The following is a 16,968-nucleotide window of genomic DNA, read 5'->3' as shown; positions in this document are numbered from 1 at the left end:
GTGTTACATGTGCACGCCCACAAATATATCAAACGTATTTGTTTATATGAAAATAGCGGTTATTTAAAACAACGCACACATTCTAAAACACACACATCTGAGTCTGTCGTAGGTCAACCAACACGTTGAAATGTCCTTTTTTGGTAAATTCTTTCTTGATAGAATACCCAGTATGAAAATTCAAATTAAATTAAGTTAATTTCTGTAATTGAACTAATTGGATATGGAAACAGCTGTAGGGCTGGAATTTCATTATATGGATTTGAATATTTTAAATAAACTGGTGTCTGCATGTCGATTTCTTCATTTTCTTCTTTTTCTCATATATATATATATATATATATATATATATATATATATATATATATATATATATATATATAATGTATGTATCTATGTGTGTGTGTATGTGGATATATAATATGCATGTGTGGGGTGGTTGTGTGTGTGTGTGTGTGTGTGTGTGTGTGTGTGTGTGTGTGTGTGTGTGCATGAACTGAGTGGAGAATCTTGAAGTAACACGCATTTTGCTTGCTGAATTTATGCGAGTTACTCGAAAACGCACCCTCAGTGTAGTGAATGGAGTTTCGTCTGCAGACGTATATGTCTATCAAGAGCTGGGCTCATTAGTCATCAGTGAAGCCACAAGTGTAAAGTACAATTTTCTCTGAACGCATTCTGTGTAGCAATTGTTTGAACGAAGTAAAGCATTGCTCATCTTACTAGTGGACAAGATATTGAATGCTGGGTATCTTCAATGAATGAGGAAGAAAAACCGTCACAATAACTCATTGTTGCTAATGTGTCTTTTACCTGCGGGGTTTGGGTAAACATGTCACGGCTGTTTTGCAGTCTTAAAGGCCTTACAGCTACTTTTGAAGAATATCTAAAGAATTGAAGCAATGTGATTTTAAACAGAATTGCTTTTATAATATTAAAGATGGAAATGATATTGCGAATTTAAAATTGCAAATGTAAGCATTATAGTATAGATGATATGAAAAGAGGTAAAGTTTACTGAAAGAATATGTGACAGAGTGAGTGAGAGATTTAAAAAGCGAGAGAAAATGAAAATACGAAGAAGAGAAGAGTGATGGTTGAGAGGTGGTTGTCTTCTACCTGGAACATTAAAAGAGAAGACATAGAATGCATAATGTTTCTGTATTTTGGGCAGTTTTATACAATAACTTATCAAATTGTTTTCAGTTCATATTGTTTCTTTATCTTTTTCTGGTCCGCTTTTTTTTCCTGTTTTTATTCCGTTTTGCTTTTGTATTTTGCACTTTTTTATTATTTGAATTCACTTTTTAACGTCTGCCTTTTTTTTATATGTGTTCAATTGTATCAGACTTACTTCTAGAAAATTTACCAAACACTGAACACCACCTGTGAATGGTCATGCGGAAGACACGGCAGAACTTTCGGTTGAAAGCACAGTACATCACAAAATTCATGGAGTGGTTGACTGTCATCAGAAAATTCGAAAATGCTCGCAAAAATTTGAAGAGAGGTGTTCTGTGGACGAGAGAATTTCAACATTAGTAGTAGTAGTAGTAGTAGTAGTAGTAGTAGTAGTAGTAGTAGTAGTAGTAGTAGTAGTAGTATATAGGGGAGAAGGAGAAAGGGGAAGTGGGTGAATATTAATGAAAAAACAATAAAGAATAATTCAATTGTGCACACACACACACACACACACACACACACACACACACACACACACACATACACACAATAAAAAAATGAAATAATGATTTTTTAAAACTATTTTTGTTTTCTACCAAGCACTTGAAGATTTACAATCATATACAATTAGAATAATAATGATATTATTGATTTAAAATTTTGGCACAAGGCCAGCAATTTCGGGGAGGGGTAAGTCGATTGCATTGACCCCAGTATTCAACGGGTAATTCTTTTATCGACACCGAAAGGATGAAAGGCAAAGTCGACCTCGGCGGAATTTGAATTCAGAACCTGGGATAATAATAATATTATTCTTTTCTACTCTAGGCACAAGGCCCGAAATTTTGGGGGAGGGGGCCAGTCGATTAGATCGACACCTGTCTGTAACTAGTACTTAATTTATCGACCCTGAAAGGATGAAAGGCAAAATTGACTTAGTTGGAATTTGAACTCAGAACCTGGAATAATAATAATATTATTGTCACAAGTCTTGCTTTCGACTTGCCATAAGAAATAATAGCCGAAATGAAACGAAAACACATGAACATCAATAGCAGAAAACAATGAAATAAAACTATGTCGCAGAATGTTATTAATTTCACGAAATTGGGCTATGCACTCAGTATCTTTTCAAATTCAAACAAATCATTTTTTCACGCCTGCGGTGCCACATAAACAGGCAGAGAAACGAGTCGAGTGCCTTCTACTTGCTGAGTATGGTTCCCGTCTTGCAAGTTTACAAACTCAATGCTGCGGTACAGAGCTGTGACGAAAATGGTACCCTGGTATCTCAGGAATATGCAAGTATACACGTCACAAATCACGGTAATTAGTTGCTCTCAGCAGAATTGATTGACGAATGCAATCTTCGAGTGTGCTACGGATCTCGAGAAGGTATGGTGAAAAGAAAAAATTCTTGTGTTTCGTGACACACTGCCGAAAATCCACTGTTCGGGTAACATTATTCGACCACGGTTGTACTTTCTTCTCGAAAAGAATGTTTCGTCTGTTTCTACAATTCTGCCTGGACCTCCAATCTTCATTGGAGCAAATTTCAGCGTAAAATTCCCGTAAATAATTTTCATAATCTACTGCCGCAGCTGCACCAATCCCTAGTTCGTCCTATCAAAACCTAGTCGTCGTCAACACTGAACCAGGATTAGATAAATAAAATTAAACTTCTAAATGGAAGGGTTCCCCCTTCCAGCCACGTGTCTCTTCTAATGTACACAGACACTCAACATTACTATTACATCTCCAGTATACGCAGCCATGAAATGAAACAAATAATGAAGCGGAGTTCCTATGACAACAAACAGTTCCGACCTCCGTTGTCAACTTTTAATGCTTCTAACTTGTTTGTTATAAATTTTCCAAAATAATGAATGCGGTATTCGTCATTAGCATGCATAACTATATCAAAAGTACATTTTTTGAAAATTTTCATACTAAAATTTGTGGTTGGAAGAAATCGAAAGGATCTCCCGCTAAACACACACACACACACACACACACACACACACACACACACACACACATACACATTCATACAAGAAATGAAAGCTTGCTGATCTTTGCAACTTTGGTCGAGACTCACCAATGGAAGACCAACATTTCCAGTCCAACGCTCCTTGCAAAATGTTTGATCACATATCTCCAGAAAGCCTCGCTCATCTTGGAATCTGACAGCATGTGCCAGTCGTGGTCTATCCGGAATCAAAATTTTGCTTTGTTGTTTCGCTGCACTTCCATTACCCGGGCTTATCGAACTGTTTTTGGGACTCCTGTGTTTCAAAGTACACGATCTAGCACCAGCATTGCATCATTCATGTTTCGTCTCGAAGAATTAAGAGGACATTCTCGTCGCTGGCACGTCGTTTATGATACCGCTTCTTTGCACCACCTCCAATTGATTTACTGACTCCCCCTTCTACTCTACCTTTCTCAATTATTACTTCATCGCCTAGGATACGAGTTGCTTCTCTAAGTTTCAGAGTCTCTTACTGCTTGTCATGGCTATATTCACTGTACAAAAATACGAATTTGTGTAGGCAAATTTCGATAAACTTAACGGATAATCTGGTCAAAAATTTATTTAAATACTACCTGAATGTTCTGCTGCAGACTTTTACAGTCAACAATTATGCATTAGGATAATCCAGGCGACGCCTGTTAGGCAGCTAGAGTTTCTGAGATAATTCACAAGGCTTATACACTCTCTCTCCTACCGACTTCACCCACACAGTTTCTTCGTAGGTCTAAGATTCTATTCCAGTTGGTCACAATAACTGAGTGAGATATTCCGAGGAATATTTAAAAACGTCTAAAGAAATCAGGCCTCTTTGTTCTTGTTGGAGCATAAACGGCCACTAGTCTGAAAGCATTACTGTCAACATTCCTGTTCTTCATATTCAGAACTAATGCCGTTTAGATCTAGAAAGGTCGTACTAATTGGATATGGAAACAGATGTAGGGCTTTCTGCCACCCCACTTGACCCTAGCCGAGAAAACATGGAATGAACCTCGTCGTCGACTAGAAGGGAAGAGAGTGAGAGAGCATCTCGAAAATTCGTGTGGAAATGCCTAGTGGCCAGAGGTTGTTAGCTAGGTATCACTGCTTCCAGGCCAATTCCAAGTCATATTTATAAGTCTAATCTTAGTATGGCAAGTTAAGGGTGAAACGCAGAAACTACAATCATTCTTATCTATCCTTTTCCTGGACCCTTAAAAAATCCTTTTCTTGTTTTATCCCTTGTACTGTTGCTTTTGCTGCTAGTACGTTTGCTATTGATATCGTGCAGTAGATTTTGTTTTATCTTTTTTTGGCATGTATGTATGTATAGATATGCGTATGTGTACCTATGTATCTATGTGCGTATGTTGATAGATACACAATATGAATGTATATGTATATGTATGAACACAAAAAATACACACACAAAAATACATAGTGAAGGCGCGTGGCCTAGCAGTATTGCACTCAAGGTCGCAAGATTGTGATTTCGATTCCTGGTGACGCGTTGTGTTCTCGAACAAAACACTTCATTTCTACATGTGGCATACGACACGCCATGCACCTGTATTGGCAATGTCGATTTGATAGAAGGAGTTATCTTACGTGCAGCACAAATAATAGATCATTACAAACAAATAATTTGTGCAGATTGTTCTGCAAAAAGTTGCGGGTAACTCATCTGTCACGACAGGACACTCCATTATCAATACACCTACTCCACCATGGTTGCACGCGCGTACGCGCACGCGCGTACATTCACACACGTGCACGCACACACACATTCTTCGAAATTGCGTGTAGTGTGAAGAAAATAGAAAAGAACTCAACAAACGGAGGAAAATAAAAAGAACAATCGAGGCAAAAACGCCTACGTGAAGCTTACCTTACTCATGTATGTATGTCTGTATGTATGTTCATGTATGTATATGAATGAGGTAAGGCTTTACGTGGCCATTTCGCCTCGATTTTTACTTTTATTTCTTTCCGTTTTACCTCTTTCTCGCCTTGTCACTTTCTACTTTACACACCTTTCCAATAAATGACAATGTTCGAAAAGTTATAATTTCCATTTCTTCGAGCTTTAAGCTAAGAATTTCGTTCGTAAACTAACTCCCCACCCCAACTCATATATATATATATATATGTGTGTGTGTGTGTGTGTGTGTATCTATGTATTCATGTGTATAATATATGTATATATACAGTATATGTATTCATATATGTATATATATATATATATATATATATATATATATATATATATATATATATCGACAATATCAAACTGCGTAAATTTCTTTATTCTTATTCTTAATAGCTTTAAACCAGTCGATGACTTCTATACTATTGGACCATTGTACTAACTTAGTGGCATTCCTGACTCCCGCATTGATTTTCCCTAAAATTTCTTTACTAATAATACCAATTTCTGATTTAGCTGGGTTCATAAGCCTACACTTAGGATTAGATAGGAAGTTCTTTTTATGATCTTTGATAGCTATAAAGGCCTCTTTTTTGGGAAGGACCTCTATTTTTTTTATTATCTAATTTGAGTCTGGCTGCGACATTGCTAGCTTCTTTATTAATATCGTTATAGGTTTGTGGTCTAGCCTTGGTGTAATTATTGATGATGCTGTTATGTAGAAGTCGTGAATATGTGCTGTTCTCTACTAAGTATAAGTTCTTGGTTTTATCGGAAAAAAGTGCCTTTTGTTTGGAATTTTTTATGTAATTGATATCTTTTTTTCAGTTTCTGTTGGAAAGTGTTGAAAGACTTACGAAAAACAAAAGGCACTTTTTTCTGATAAAACCAAAAACTTATACTTAGTAGAGAACAGCACAAATTCACGACTCCTATATCACAGCATCATCAACAATTACACCAAGGCTAGACCACAAACCTATAACGATATTAATAAAGCTAGCAAAAGAGAGTATATCCACTGACAGCTTTTCGGTGCGTTCAAAAATCATATACACCCCACCCCCAATTTTCCATGACAGGTTAGGTCCTGGAATCCTCCAAACAGACACATGACATGTCGCTTAGTCGAATTAGCCCATCAATTACTTCACAAATGTTTTGTCGCCAATGCTGCATTTTCCCGTATCACATGTTTCAACATTGCTGTAATATATATACAAACTAGGCCATTTAATTCTGAGCAATGCCGGGTATCTCTGCTAGTATTAAATATAAACACAGACCTCAAAATGAGAGAATTAGAGTACAGAGTAGGAGAAAGTAGAAATATACAACACAGAGAAGTGTAGAACAAAAATTAGAAAACTGCACTTTTTATTATTTATATTTTGCTTATTTCAGTCTTTGGACTTCGGCCTTGCTGAGGCACCACATTAAAGAGTTTACTTACTCGTATTCTATCGGCTCTTTTTGCCGAACCGATAAGATACAGACATAATCAAACGAACACAAGTTGTCAAGCGATGGTGGGGACAAACAAGAACACCGCACCCCATCCCATCCCACTCCACACACCCTCACACACTCAGACATGCATACACACACACACACACACACACACACACACACACACACACACACACACACACACACACGCACACACACACATTACGTTGTCCGAAAAGTTCTGAGCGTTTTTAAATTAAATCTTTTAACATTTCATTGAACACACCTGAAACATAACACAGTTAAAACTTTGGCGTTGTTTGAAGTGGTAGTGCATCTCTTCTTTGTTCCTGACTAAAAACAGATTTATCTTTCATTCCGGTCACCCTTTATTGACATTTGAAATTGATAGCCAAAAATTTCATATTCGCGTTGTAATGTTTTTTTCTTTTTTAACAAAAGAAGAAAATACTGCAAAGACTTGTAAACATTTTTTGTGAAGTTTATGGTGATGATGCTGTTGGTGAATTAACTGTTTGAAGGTTGTTTGCAAGATTTAAAGCTGGAGAGTTTAGCTTAGAAGATGGCAGTCACTGAGGAAGACCTCCAAAATTGGATGAAGATTTATTGGAGTCAAAAGTCGAAGAAAACTCAAATATCACGACTAGAGAACTTGATGAGAAGCTGGAAGTTTCTAAGAGTACTACGGCTCATGAACATCTAATGAAGCTAGATTACATTTCTCGCTATAATGTATGGGTCCCTAACAAACTCTCAGGAAAGAATTGCTTGGACCGGTATCCCGTTTGTGATAAGCTATTGAAATGGAATGAAAGCATACCTTTTTTGAAACAACTTGTGTCTGGAGATGAAAAATAGATTGCGTACGAAAATGTAGTGCGAAAAAGATCCGGGGGTTTGCGAAAGGATCTCCCAAAACAACAAAACGCTATGCTTTGTGTTTGGTGGGATCATTAAGGCATTATTTATTACAAGTTTCTCCCACAAAACCAGACCATTAATTCTGATGTGTACTGTTGTCAGTTGGCTAATTTGAACCAAAAGAATCAAAGAATCGAGGCCGGAGATTGCCGACAGGAAAAGGTAGTATTCCGACAAGACAGTGCCGGAACAAAGTTACATGAACTTGGCTGGGATCTCTTGATATTCTCCTGATATTAACAATTTAGATTGAGTCAAAATGCATCTAGATAATTTTTTTTCCTCAAAACCAGTTACATTTTATACTGATGGAATATTTAAATTGTCTGATAGATGGGCAAAGAATATTAATAATAACTGAGATTATTTCATTGAATGAATTATTGAAAGGTCAATTATCTATATCTCTTTTTGCACATTAAAAAGCACTCAGGACTTTCCGGATAGCTCACATAGTTTCCGTCTATCAAATCTACTCACCAGACTTTTGTCGGTCGGGGGTTATAATAGAGAACACGTGACCGACGTGCCACGTGGAGGGATTGAACCCAAAATTATATGGCAGGGAAGCACACAGCGACACCTGCACCAGTGAACTACAGAAAAGTTTGACTAATATTAAAAACTGAATTCAATGAATGCACACACACGCACGCGCGCGCGCACACACACATATATATTTATGGAAACGTACATATATACATGTATATATATATATATATATATATATATATATATATATATATATATATATATACATACATGCCTATCCATTTACAAACAGCTTCATCATAAAAAGCAGGAAGTGCGCTGAAAAGTTTACGCATAAAACCAGGAAACTATTGAGACCGATCGGATGTCAACTACCCTAAAGGTGGTGTACATAGAATATGCCTACCACTCACATTAGAGGACGGTACATTCCGTAAATATGATATCGGAACCGTAAGTATGATACAATAAACATGATGGAAAGCACCTAAATCATACCAGGACTTAACACAGCTCATATTCCACATAATACATCTTTACTTCAATAGCACAAATCAAACAATACGCTCTCTGCAAACAATACATGTTCTAGTTGATCTATACCTGATAAAATATCACAACACTAATAATATATAAATGATACCCGATACTATAACAACAGCAGTAACAACTCATATTAGAAAGGGCTTCAACCTATTATTATATCACAACCTTATGCCTCCACCAGAACATTATTATTATTATTATTATTATTATTATTATTATTATTATTATTATTATTATTATTATCATTATTATTATTAATAATAATAATAATAACAATTCCTATCATAGGAGGTGCCTTAGGTATAATAAAAAAATATTCAGACAAATACATGACAAAAATACCAGGACTTACAAATATATATAACATACAGAAAATTGCACTACTGGGTACTGCACACATTCTACGCAAAACACTTTCAATACAGTAAACATAAGAGCACCACAGCACATACCCAAGGCGCACAGAGCTGCGCTTGGTAGTGAAGTGAAAGCACGTTATAAAAATAAAACTACTGAACAATAATAATAATAATAACAATAATAATTACACCTTGTTAAATGCCGATCAAGTAACACCAGAGTGGTTGAAATTGGGTAGGACAGTGCTGTGCTTGAAAAGCATCGAAAAAAGCGATACAGTAGACAATTACAATTCGATATTCTGCTTGCCACTTGTGTGTAGACAAAACTGTACTTAGAGACTGCAAGAAGAGGAAAACTAACTTAGCCATGTCAATAGCCTGGATAGACTATAAAAAGGCCTTTGATAGCCTACCACATAGCTAGATTAGGAAATGTCTGGATATGTATAAGATAGCTCCTACTATGCGAAACTTTTTATCTGTAAGTATGAGATCATGGAGAACCACACTGACGTTGAACAATGACAATGAATCTCTAAAGGCTGGAGATGTAAGAATTTCATGTGGCATTTTCCAGGGTGACTCTCTATCACCACTCCTCTTCTGTCTAGCCTTAATACCTCTCTCAAAATTGCTCAATAATGCACAGTATGGTTACAAAATATTTGATAAAAATATAAATCATCTCATTTACATGGATGATTTAAAGCTCCTTGCAAAAAATGACCAACAACTCAAAGGCCTACTAGCGATTGTTAAACAATTCAGTGATGACATCAGGATGCAATTTGGCCTTGATAAATGTGCAAAAGCTACCTTTATCAAAGGAAAAATGACAAAAACATCTAATGTGAACCATGACCAGCAAAATGTCATAAAAGAGTTAGAACCAGCGGAGAGCTACAAATACCTTGGGGTAATTGAAAGGGACAATATCAAGCATTCAGTGATGAGGGAAAGGATCAGAAGAGAATGTTATCGCAGGGTGAGAGCAATACTGAAGACAGAGCTGAACGCAAGAAACAGGATCGAAGCGATCAATGCTCTAGCCATACCAGTCGTGACTTACAGTTTGAATATCGTTAACTGGTCAATTACTGAAATATGTAATGTTGACAGAAAAATACGAAAACTGTTGACAATGCATAGAATGCACCACCCTAAGGCAGATATAGAACGTCTTTATCTGCCAAAAAAAAGAGGGAGGCCGAGGACTTCTACAGCTGGCATTATCAATGAAGGTAGCCACAATTGGCCTAGACACCTATCTGAAAAACTCTGAGGACTGGATGCTAAAACTTGTCTCAAAACATGAAACCAAGAAAGCATCTTACTCAGTAACAAAACAGGCAAAGGAATATCTAAGAGAAGTCCAATTACAACAAATTCAAGAATTAGACGAACTAGAAACACCCACAGAAAAAGCTAAGCGCTTGAAAACCCGTGCTAAAATTGCTGCCTTAGATATTATGACTGATAAATGGCATGGAAAACCTCTCAATGGCAAATACCCAAAGAGAGCGAATAATGCAGATGTTGACAAAGCCCTTACCCATCAATGGCTAATGCCCTCTGGCTTGAAATCAGAAACAGAGGGGTTTATCATAGCAGCCCAAGATCAATGCCTACCTACAAAAAACTACCAGGCCAACATATTAAAGAACGGCAGCTCCCCATTATGTCGTATATGCCAACAACAAAATGAGACCATCGATCATGTTGTCTCCATGTGCAGTCTGCTTGCGCCTACAGAGTATCTCAACAGGCATGATAGAGCTGCACAATATATTCACTGGGTAATATGCAAAAACCTGGACTTGCCCCATGATAAAAACTGGTGGGAACACAAACCACCCCCAGTACTTGAAAATGATCACATCGCATTCCTCTGGAACTTAACCATTCAAACTGTGACAGAAAGATAGATGCAAATAGGCCAAACATCATACTGAAAGACTTCAGACAAAAATCATGCCTCCTCATTGATATGACTGTCCCAATCGATATAAACGTATCTGTCAAGACCTACCAAAAACTGAGCAAATATAAAGATCTTGAAATAGAAATTAGTAAAATGTGGAACCTGAAGACTAAAACAATACCTATTGCCATAGGTGCCCTGGGAATGACAGCGAAACGGGCTGATTACTACCTAGCTCAGATACCAGGAAACCCCAAAATGGCTGAAGTTCAAAAGATAGTGCTCATGGGAACTGCCCATATCCTACGTAAAATACTGTCTATGTGATCTCAAATTTTAAAACAAACATAATTTTCTTATGGTTTCTTAAACATTCTCTAGAACAACACTACGTACAAATCCAAACATATGGTACCCTAGGCATAACACCTACATGAACTTCTAACTTGTTGTCTCTTAAGGTCTCTGGGTGAGACTTGGATCCAACTTGTACAAATGCAAAGCAAAAGTCAAGCATAAAATAATAATAATAATAATAATAATAATAATAATAATAATAATAATAATAATAATAATAATAATAATAATAATAATAATGATAATAATAATAATAATAATAATAATAATAATAATAATAATAATAATAATAATAATAATAATAATAATAATAAATATGAACTTACTTTACAGTCTGTGGACCTCCATAAAATGCAACAGCAATAACTTGATTGACGAAGGCTGACATTGTTGTACAAATGATGAATAGGAACGTTATGCTTATAAGTGTAACTGTCATACGCTGTTGGTCCGTGACTGACGAACTTTGACGGCCCTTTGCTTGCATACAACGGCGCAGCTTCTGTGCTTGGTGAACAGCATACACAAGATAAAAATTAATAAAGGTTAATGTGACCAGTGGGATGGCATTGACCAGGAGAATATGAAACCACCGGATAATGAGTGACTCGGTATTTGAGAAAAACGTTGATAACTGTGTTGTGTAGCAATCACCCGAGCTATCAAGTTCAACATAGAACATAAAGAACTTTGGCAGATTTTCTAAAGATGAAGCAAAAAACACGATAGCTGACTTAAGGATAGCATAACTTCGTTTACATAATGTCTTTGCATGGAACGGATATCGTACAAATCGGAACCGATCGATTGTCAAAACCATTGTCAACCAAATACTTGATGTCACAAAGATATTAACGACAGGAAAGAAAATTTTACTGTCATAAATCTTCCAAAAATAACTTTTGTTACCAGATCCTTGTGATACAGTGTTGTAGAAAAATGTCAAGAACAAAACACAAAAATCAGCGACTGCTAGAAGTTGGAGATATGTGTATGGCGACTGGTTCAGCTTCCGATGTGATAGTACAATGAAATTCAACAGATTGCTGATAATGCCAAATCCGCATACAACTGGGGTGACAACGCGACTAAATATTATCTGAGCTGTTTGTAGAGTCGTCACTGTGTAATTAGAGTGTTTGTTGCAGGTACAGGTACTATTGTTGATAACTTCGACGACTTGTTGTATTAAGCGGTCGCTGTTAAGTCCACTTAGGTTGGTTTTTAGTTCGGAATTACTCAAATATTTAGGAATTGACATTTTGATATTTTCTTTGTCTTTTCTGTTCTTATTTCGGTTGTGAAAATACAGATTAATAAGGCTCTTATTCCAGAATTAGTTGAAGACAAGCTGTTCCAGAAACGGTTTTTTATAAACACAGTACTAATAATTTGAGATAAACAATGTCACATGTAGCCATATAGTTGGCTGCAGCATCTCATCCAAACGAATTTTATCTTCAATACTAAAATTATAATGGAATCGATCAGAGTGTCTGTGCTTTTATCTCGATTGTTGCCAAGACATTAGTGTTATGTTGCAATATCTGTAATAAATTGCCAGTTGGTTTGACTATAATATACCTTCTTATCGCTCGTTCGTTTCTCAGTTACATTCAAGACGACACTTAATGTCTTCTTTAGTAAACCATGTAATGAGATGATGTAGAAATATTATTGACTACAGTCCCTCAGCTGAAATATTATACTCGAGAGGAAAATTAACTACAACTCCCGCATCAACTTGCCAATAAAATTATATGACAGTTTAGTAAGATAGATTCTGACGCAACGTAATTTTATCTAGTCCGATATCTGTCTATTTGATGATTTGAAGTTGATAAGAAGTTGTTGTAGGTCTAATGATCGAAAGTTTAAGCATGTATAGTTGCACATGTATTTGTAAATGCTTTATATGTTTACATGCTGTCTATACAGTTAATTATAATTATGTAAAACAATGATTTATACTTTTATTTTATTCGACAGTCAATTCGTGTGTTTAATTTCATTTCAAAGCATATCTCATTCGTTTGAAAGAACAAGTTGAAAATAATGGAATATTTTAATGAACTGAGATCGTAAGTGATGATAAAAATAAAGGTGCATTAAAATTATTATGTATGCTTCAAGTATTTTAATTTTATGTTTTGCGTTCAAACTTGGTCTTAAAATATGTTTTTTAACGAATTTTATTGTATTTTTATATGCCTCTTTCCGTCAAGAAAGAGAAAAGAGTACCAAACGAAAATATTTGAATTTATAGACCGTTGCTCACTATTAGCATTTGTATTTATATCGGTTCTGCGTTCTGAGTACCCAGGCGAGTGTGGTAAGTGAATGCAAATTGTCCGAAAAGTAATGCAAAAGCAGGCATAACCTTTTCTTATTAACTGACATTAAGCACTTCTTATTCTTTTTCCGTACAAGCAAATAATGAGTTCCAAACAGAAGAAGCATTCTATCATTGAGTTTTTAACGGAGGACTGCAAGGTGCCCGAAATCCACAGAAGGCTACAAGTTGTTTACAAAAATAGGCCATTGATAAGAGGAAGAGGTTTAAAGAAGTGAAAACCAGTATCGACTACAAACCACGCAATGGGAGACCATCAGCTGCTACCACTGACATGAGAGGACAAAATGATTGCTGTAGACAGACGAGTCACAGTCTATGAACTTCCTACTCAACTCGACTGTGGTCACTGTACACGACAGAATATAGTGGAAGACTTTAGACATTGGAAAATGCATGTCAAGTGGGTACATCAGCAGTTGACACCTCTTCAAATCAAGAAAATAATCGGTAAATCGGGCTGGTCAGTTCTCCCACTCCATCCACTTTAGAGACTGCATCTAGCGCCCTCAAACTTACACCCATTTGGTGATATTTGTTTAATCAACTGTTAAGTCGATAAAAGGTATGATTTTCCTATAAGTTACCTCCCATGATATGTATATTTATTTATTTATTCATCCTCAAATCTTGTACAGTCTCGTGTAGCCTCGTGTATTCTCATCTAAAATGGAGACGCGTACCAAGGTTCTTATTTGGCAGGCTTCATAATTGCTGAGAGATTTCTAACTAGATGAAACCAGAGGAAGCCTTGTTAATCCACAAATGAAAAATGCTTATCCACCAACTCGATGTTGAGCACTCATTCTCACCTAAAAAGTTCGCCTCCGAGACACAAGTCCAGACAAGGTTGTTTATGGAAGACCAGCAGTCGCCCATCCATACCAGTCTCGCCTCCCCACGCCACTGATGATATTCAAGGGAAAGGCGAAGGCCGTTACAGCTTGGCACCAGCTGAGTGAACTGGAGCAATGTGAAATAAAGTACCTTGCTCAAAAACTTAACATACAACCTGGTCCGGAAATCGAACTCACTACCTCATGATTGTGAGCCGAGGCTCTAAGCACTGAGCTATATATATATATATATATATATATATATATATATATATATATATATATATATATATATATATATATATATATATATATATATATATATATATATATATATATATATATATATATATATATATATATATATATATATATATATATATATATATATATATATATATATATATATATATATATATATATATATATATATATATATATATATATATATATATATATATATATATATATATATATATATATATATATATATATATATATATATATATATATATATATATCTGTGTTTTTGTGTGAGTGCGTGCGCACATGTGTAGTGCATGTGGGTGTTGGAGTATGTGTATGCAGTTATATACAAATATGCGCACATGCTTATATTTATATATAGGCATATATGTATATACAACATACTTACATTCACACACACACATACTTACATGTACACAAAAGCATATGTATGTGTATTTATGGCATTAGCAAACTGCTTCTCTACTTATTCTTCTCTGGGGATTTTGACTAGTAAGAATGACCATTGGCTACATCGCTGATGCCATACATACATATATATATATATATATATATATATATATATATATATATATATATATATATATATATATATATATATATATATATATATATATATATATATATATTCCAAAAATAACTTTTGTTAGCAGACCTTTGTGATACAGTATTGTAGAAAAATGTCAAGAACAAAACACGAAAATCAGCGACTGCTAGAAGTTGGAGATATGTATATGTATATATATATATATATATATATATCATCATCATCATCATCATCATCATCATCATCATCATCGTTTAACGTCCGCTTTCCATGCTAGCATGGGTTGGACGATTTTACTGAGGACTGGTGAAACCGGATGGCAACACCAGGCTCCAATCTAATTTGGCAGAGTTTCTACAGCTGGATGCCCTTCCTAATGCCAACCACTCAGAGAGTGTAGTGGGTGCTTTTACGTGTCACCCGCACGAAGGCCAGTCAGGCGGTACTGGCAACGGCCACGCTCGAAATTGTGTCTTTATACACATATCAAGATTTATTAGAAGCAATATCATGAGGTTTGGTAAAAGAAAACTTAAAACAAGATGTTAGCTGACAATTAAGTGGGGCGCCGATTATCAGACCATTGATAATGAAACGGGGGGGAGTCTTATCATGTAGTACTATAGTTAAATATTTTAAACAATGTTGCTATAAGTTTAGGGCTATTCAGAGGGTTATTAAGAAGAATATTATAACAAAAGGATAAAAATGTATGAATACTTTTGATCATATACCAAACTTTTACCACAATAGAGGGAGGAAAAGAAATTATCCAGAAATAGTTTAATATTTATACATATTTATACACTTAAATACTAATTCATCAGATGGTATCTGGGAATATTGATTAATTGGTATATACTGGTATAAATAAAGGAGTATTGAGGTAAAAGAACATGCTAATTATATATTAATAAAATTATAATCTAAGCAGGTTTTCATAAGTAGTGAATATACCAGTATAGTTTTATATAAGCTAAGTGTGAATTTATAGAGATACAAAGATTAGCTTAATTTTATGAACAAATCAAGGCTAATTATAAAATAAGAAAGAAATAAAATAAAATAATCAAGTAGAGCAGAACACCAAAGAAAAGAAATAAAATAGCTTAATTACTAATACTATAAGTAGCTTAATAACACCAATTGAGAAGATTTATAGAAAAAATACAATAATTCTAAATATATTAGACTAAAAATTATATATTTACTTATTTAGCTAATATCAATAAAAGACTGATGTCTGGTTTCAGCTAAAGGAATATTTAAGTTATGGAACATTCATATTTTACACTAATCTTTTTTGATAAATTAAGGGTTATATTATAGGTTTAAGAATTTATTATTGTTACTCTCTACATGATATTTATTGTTTCTTAGTGGAAATTATTTAGAAGGTTTATTTATATAAAGGCCCTTATAAAATACTAAGATCAGGAGGGTAGAGCCACTTAAGAAAGAGATAAATCAAGTAATTTCTAAAGATCATTTCAAACACTATTGTCTTATTGCATAAAGTTAAAATTTAGGTTAATCAAGAAGATTATTAAGAATGAAATTTTAACAAAAGGATAAAACTTCTTTGAATATTTTGAGTATATACCAAACTTTTACCACAATAGAGGGAGGAAAAGGAAATTGCAAAGAAAATAGTTTAATATTTATTTACTTATTACTTATTATATATTAACTTATATGGTTCCTATAGAGATTGATCAATTGGATTTACCTGGTATTAACTTCAATAGAGAAGATTTATAGAAAATATGTAATAAT

The 16,968-nt window shown here is 34.9% G+C and overlaps 1 protein-coding gene across 1 annotated transcript; it reads right to left on the bottom strand.

Moving 5' to 3' along the window:
• Window positions 1–416: 416 nt before the first annotated feature.
• Window positions 417–12,929, bottom strand: LOC106874945 (putative G protein-coupled receptor B0563.6). Its single transcript, XM_014922865.3, has 2 exons — window positions 11,516–12,929; window positions 417–1,515 (listed from the first exon to the last, which is right to left on the bottom strand). The coding sequence occupies exons 1-2, from the start codon at window positions 12,448–12,450 to the stop codon at window positions 1,326–1,328; spliced, it is 1,125 nt and encodes a 374-aa protein (XP_014778351.2). The 5' UTR covers window positions 12,451–12,929; the 3' UTR covers window positions 417–1,325.
• Between the last annotated feature and the right edge of the window lie 4,039 nt (window positions 12,930–16,968).

Source organism: Octopus bimaculoides, chromosome 1 (genome assembly GCF_046866305.1).
Source record: "Octopus bimaculoides isolate indiv1 chromosome 1, ASM4686630v1, whole genome shotgun sequence".
In the NCBI taxonomy this organism is placed as follows: Eukaryota; Metazoa; Mollusca; class Cephalopoda; order Octopoda; family Octopodidae; genus Octopus; species Octopus bimaculoides.
Note: the sequence above shows the minus strand (reverse complement) of the source record. Positions and strands in the feature narration are given on the sequence as shown.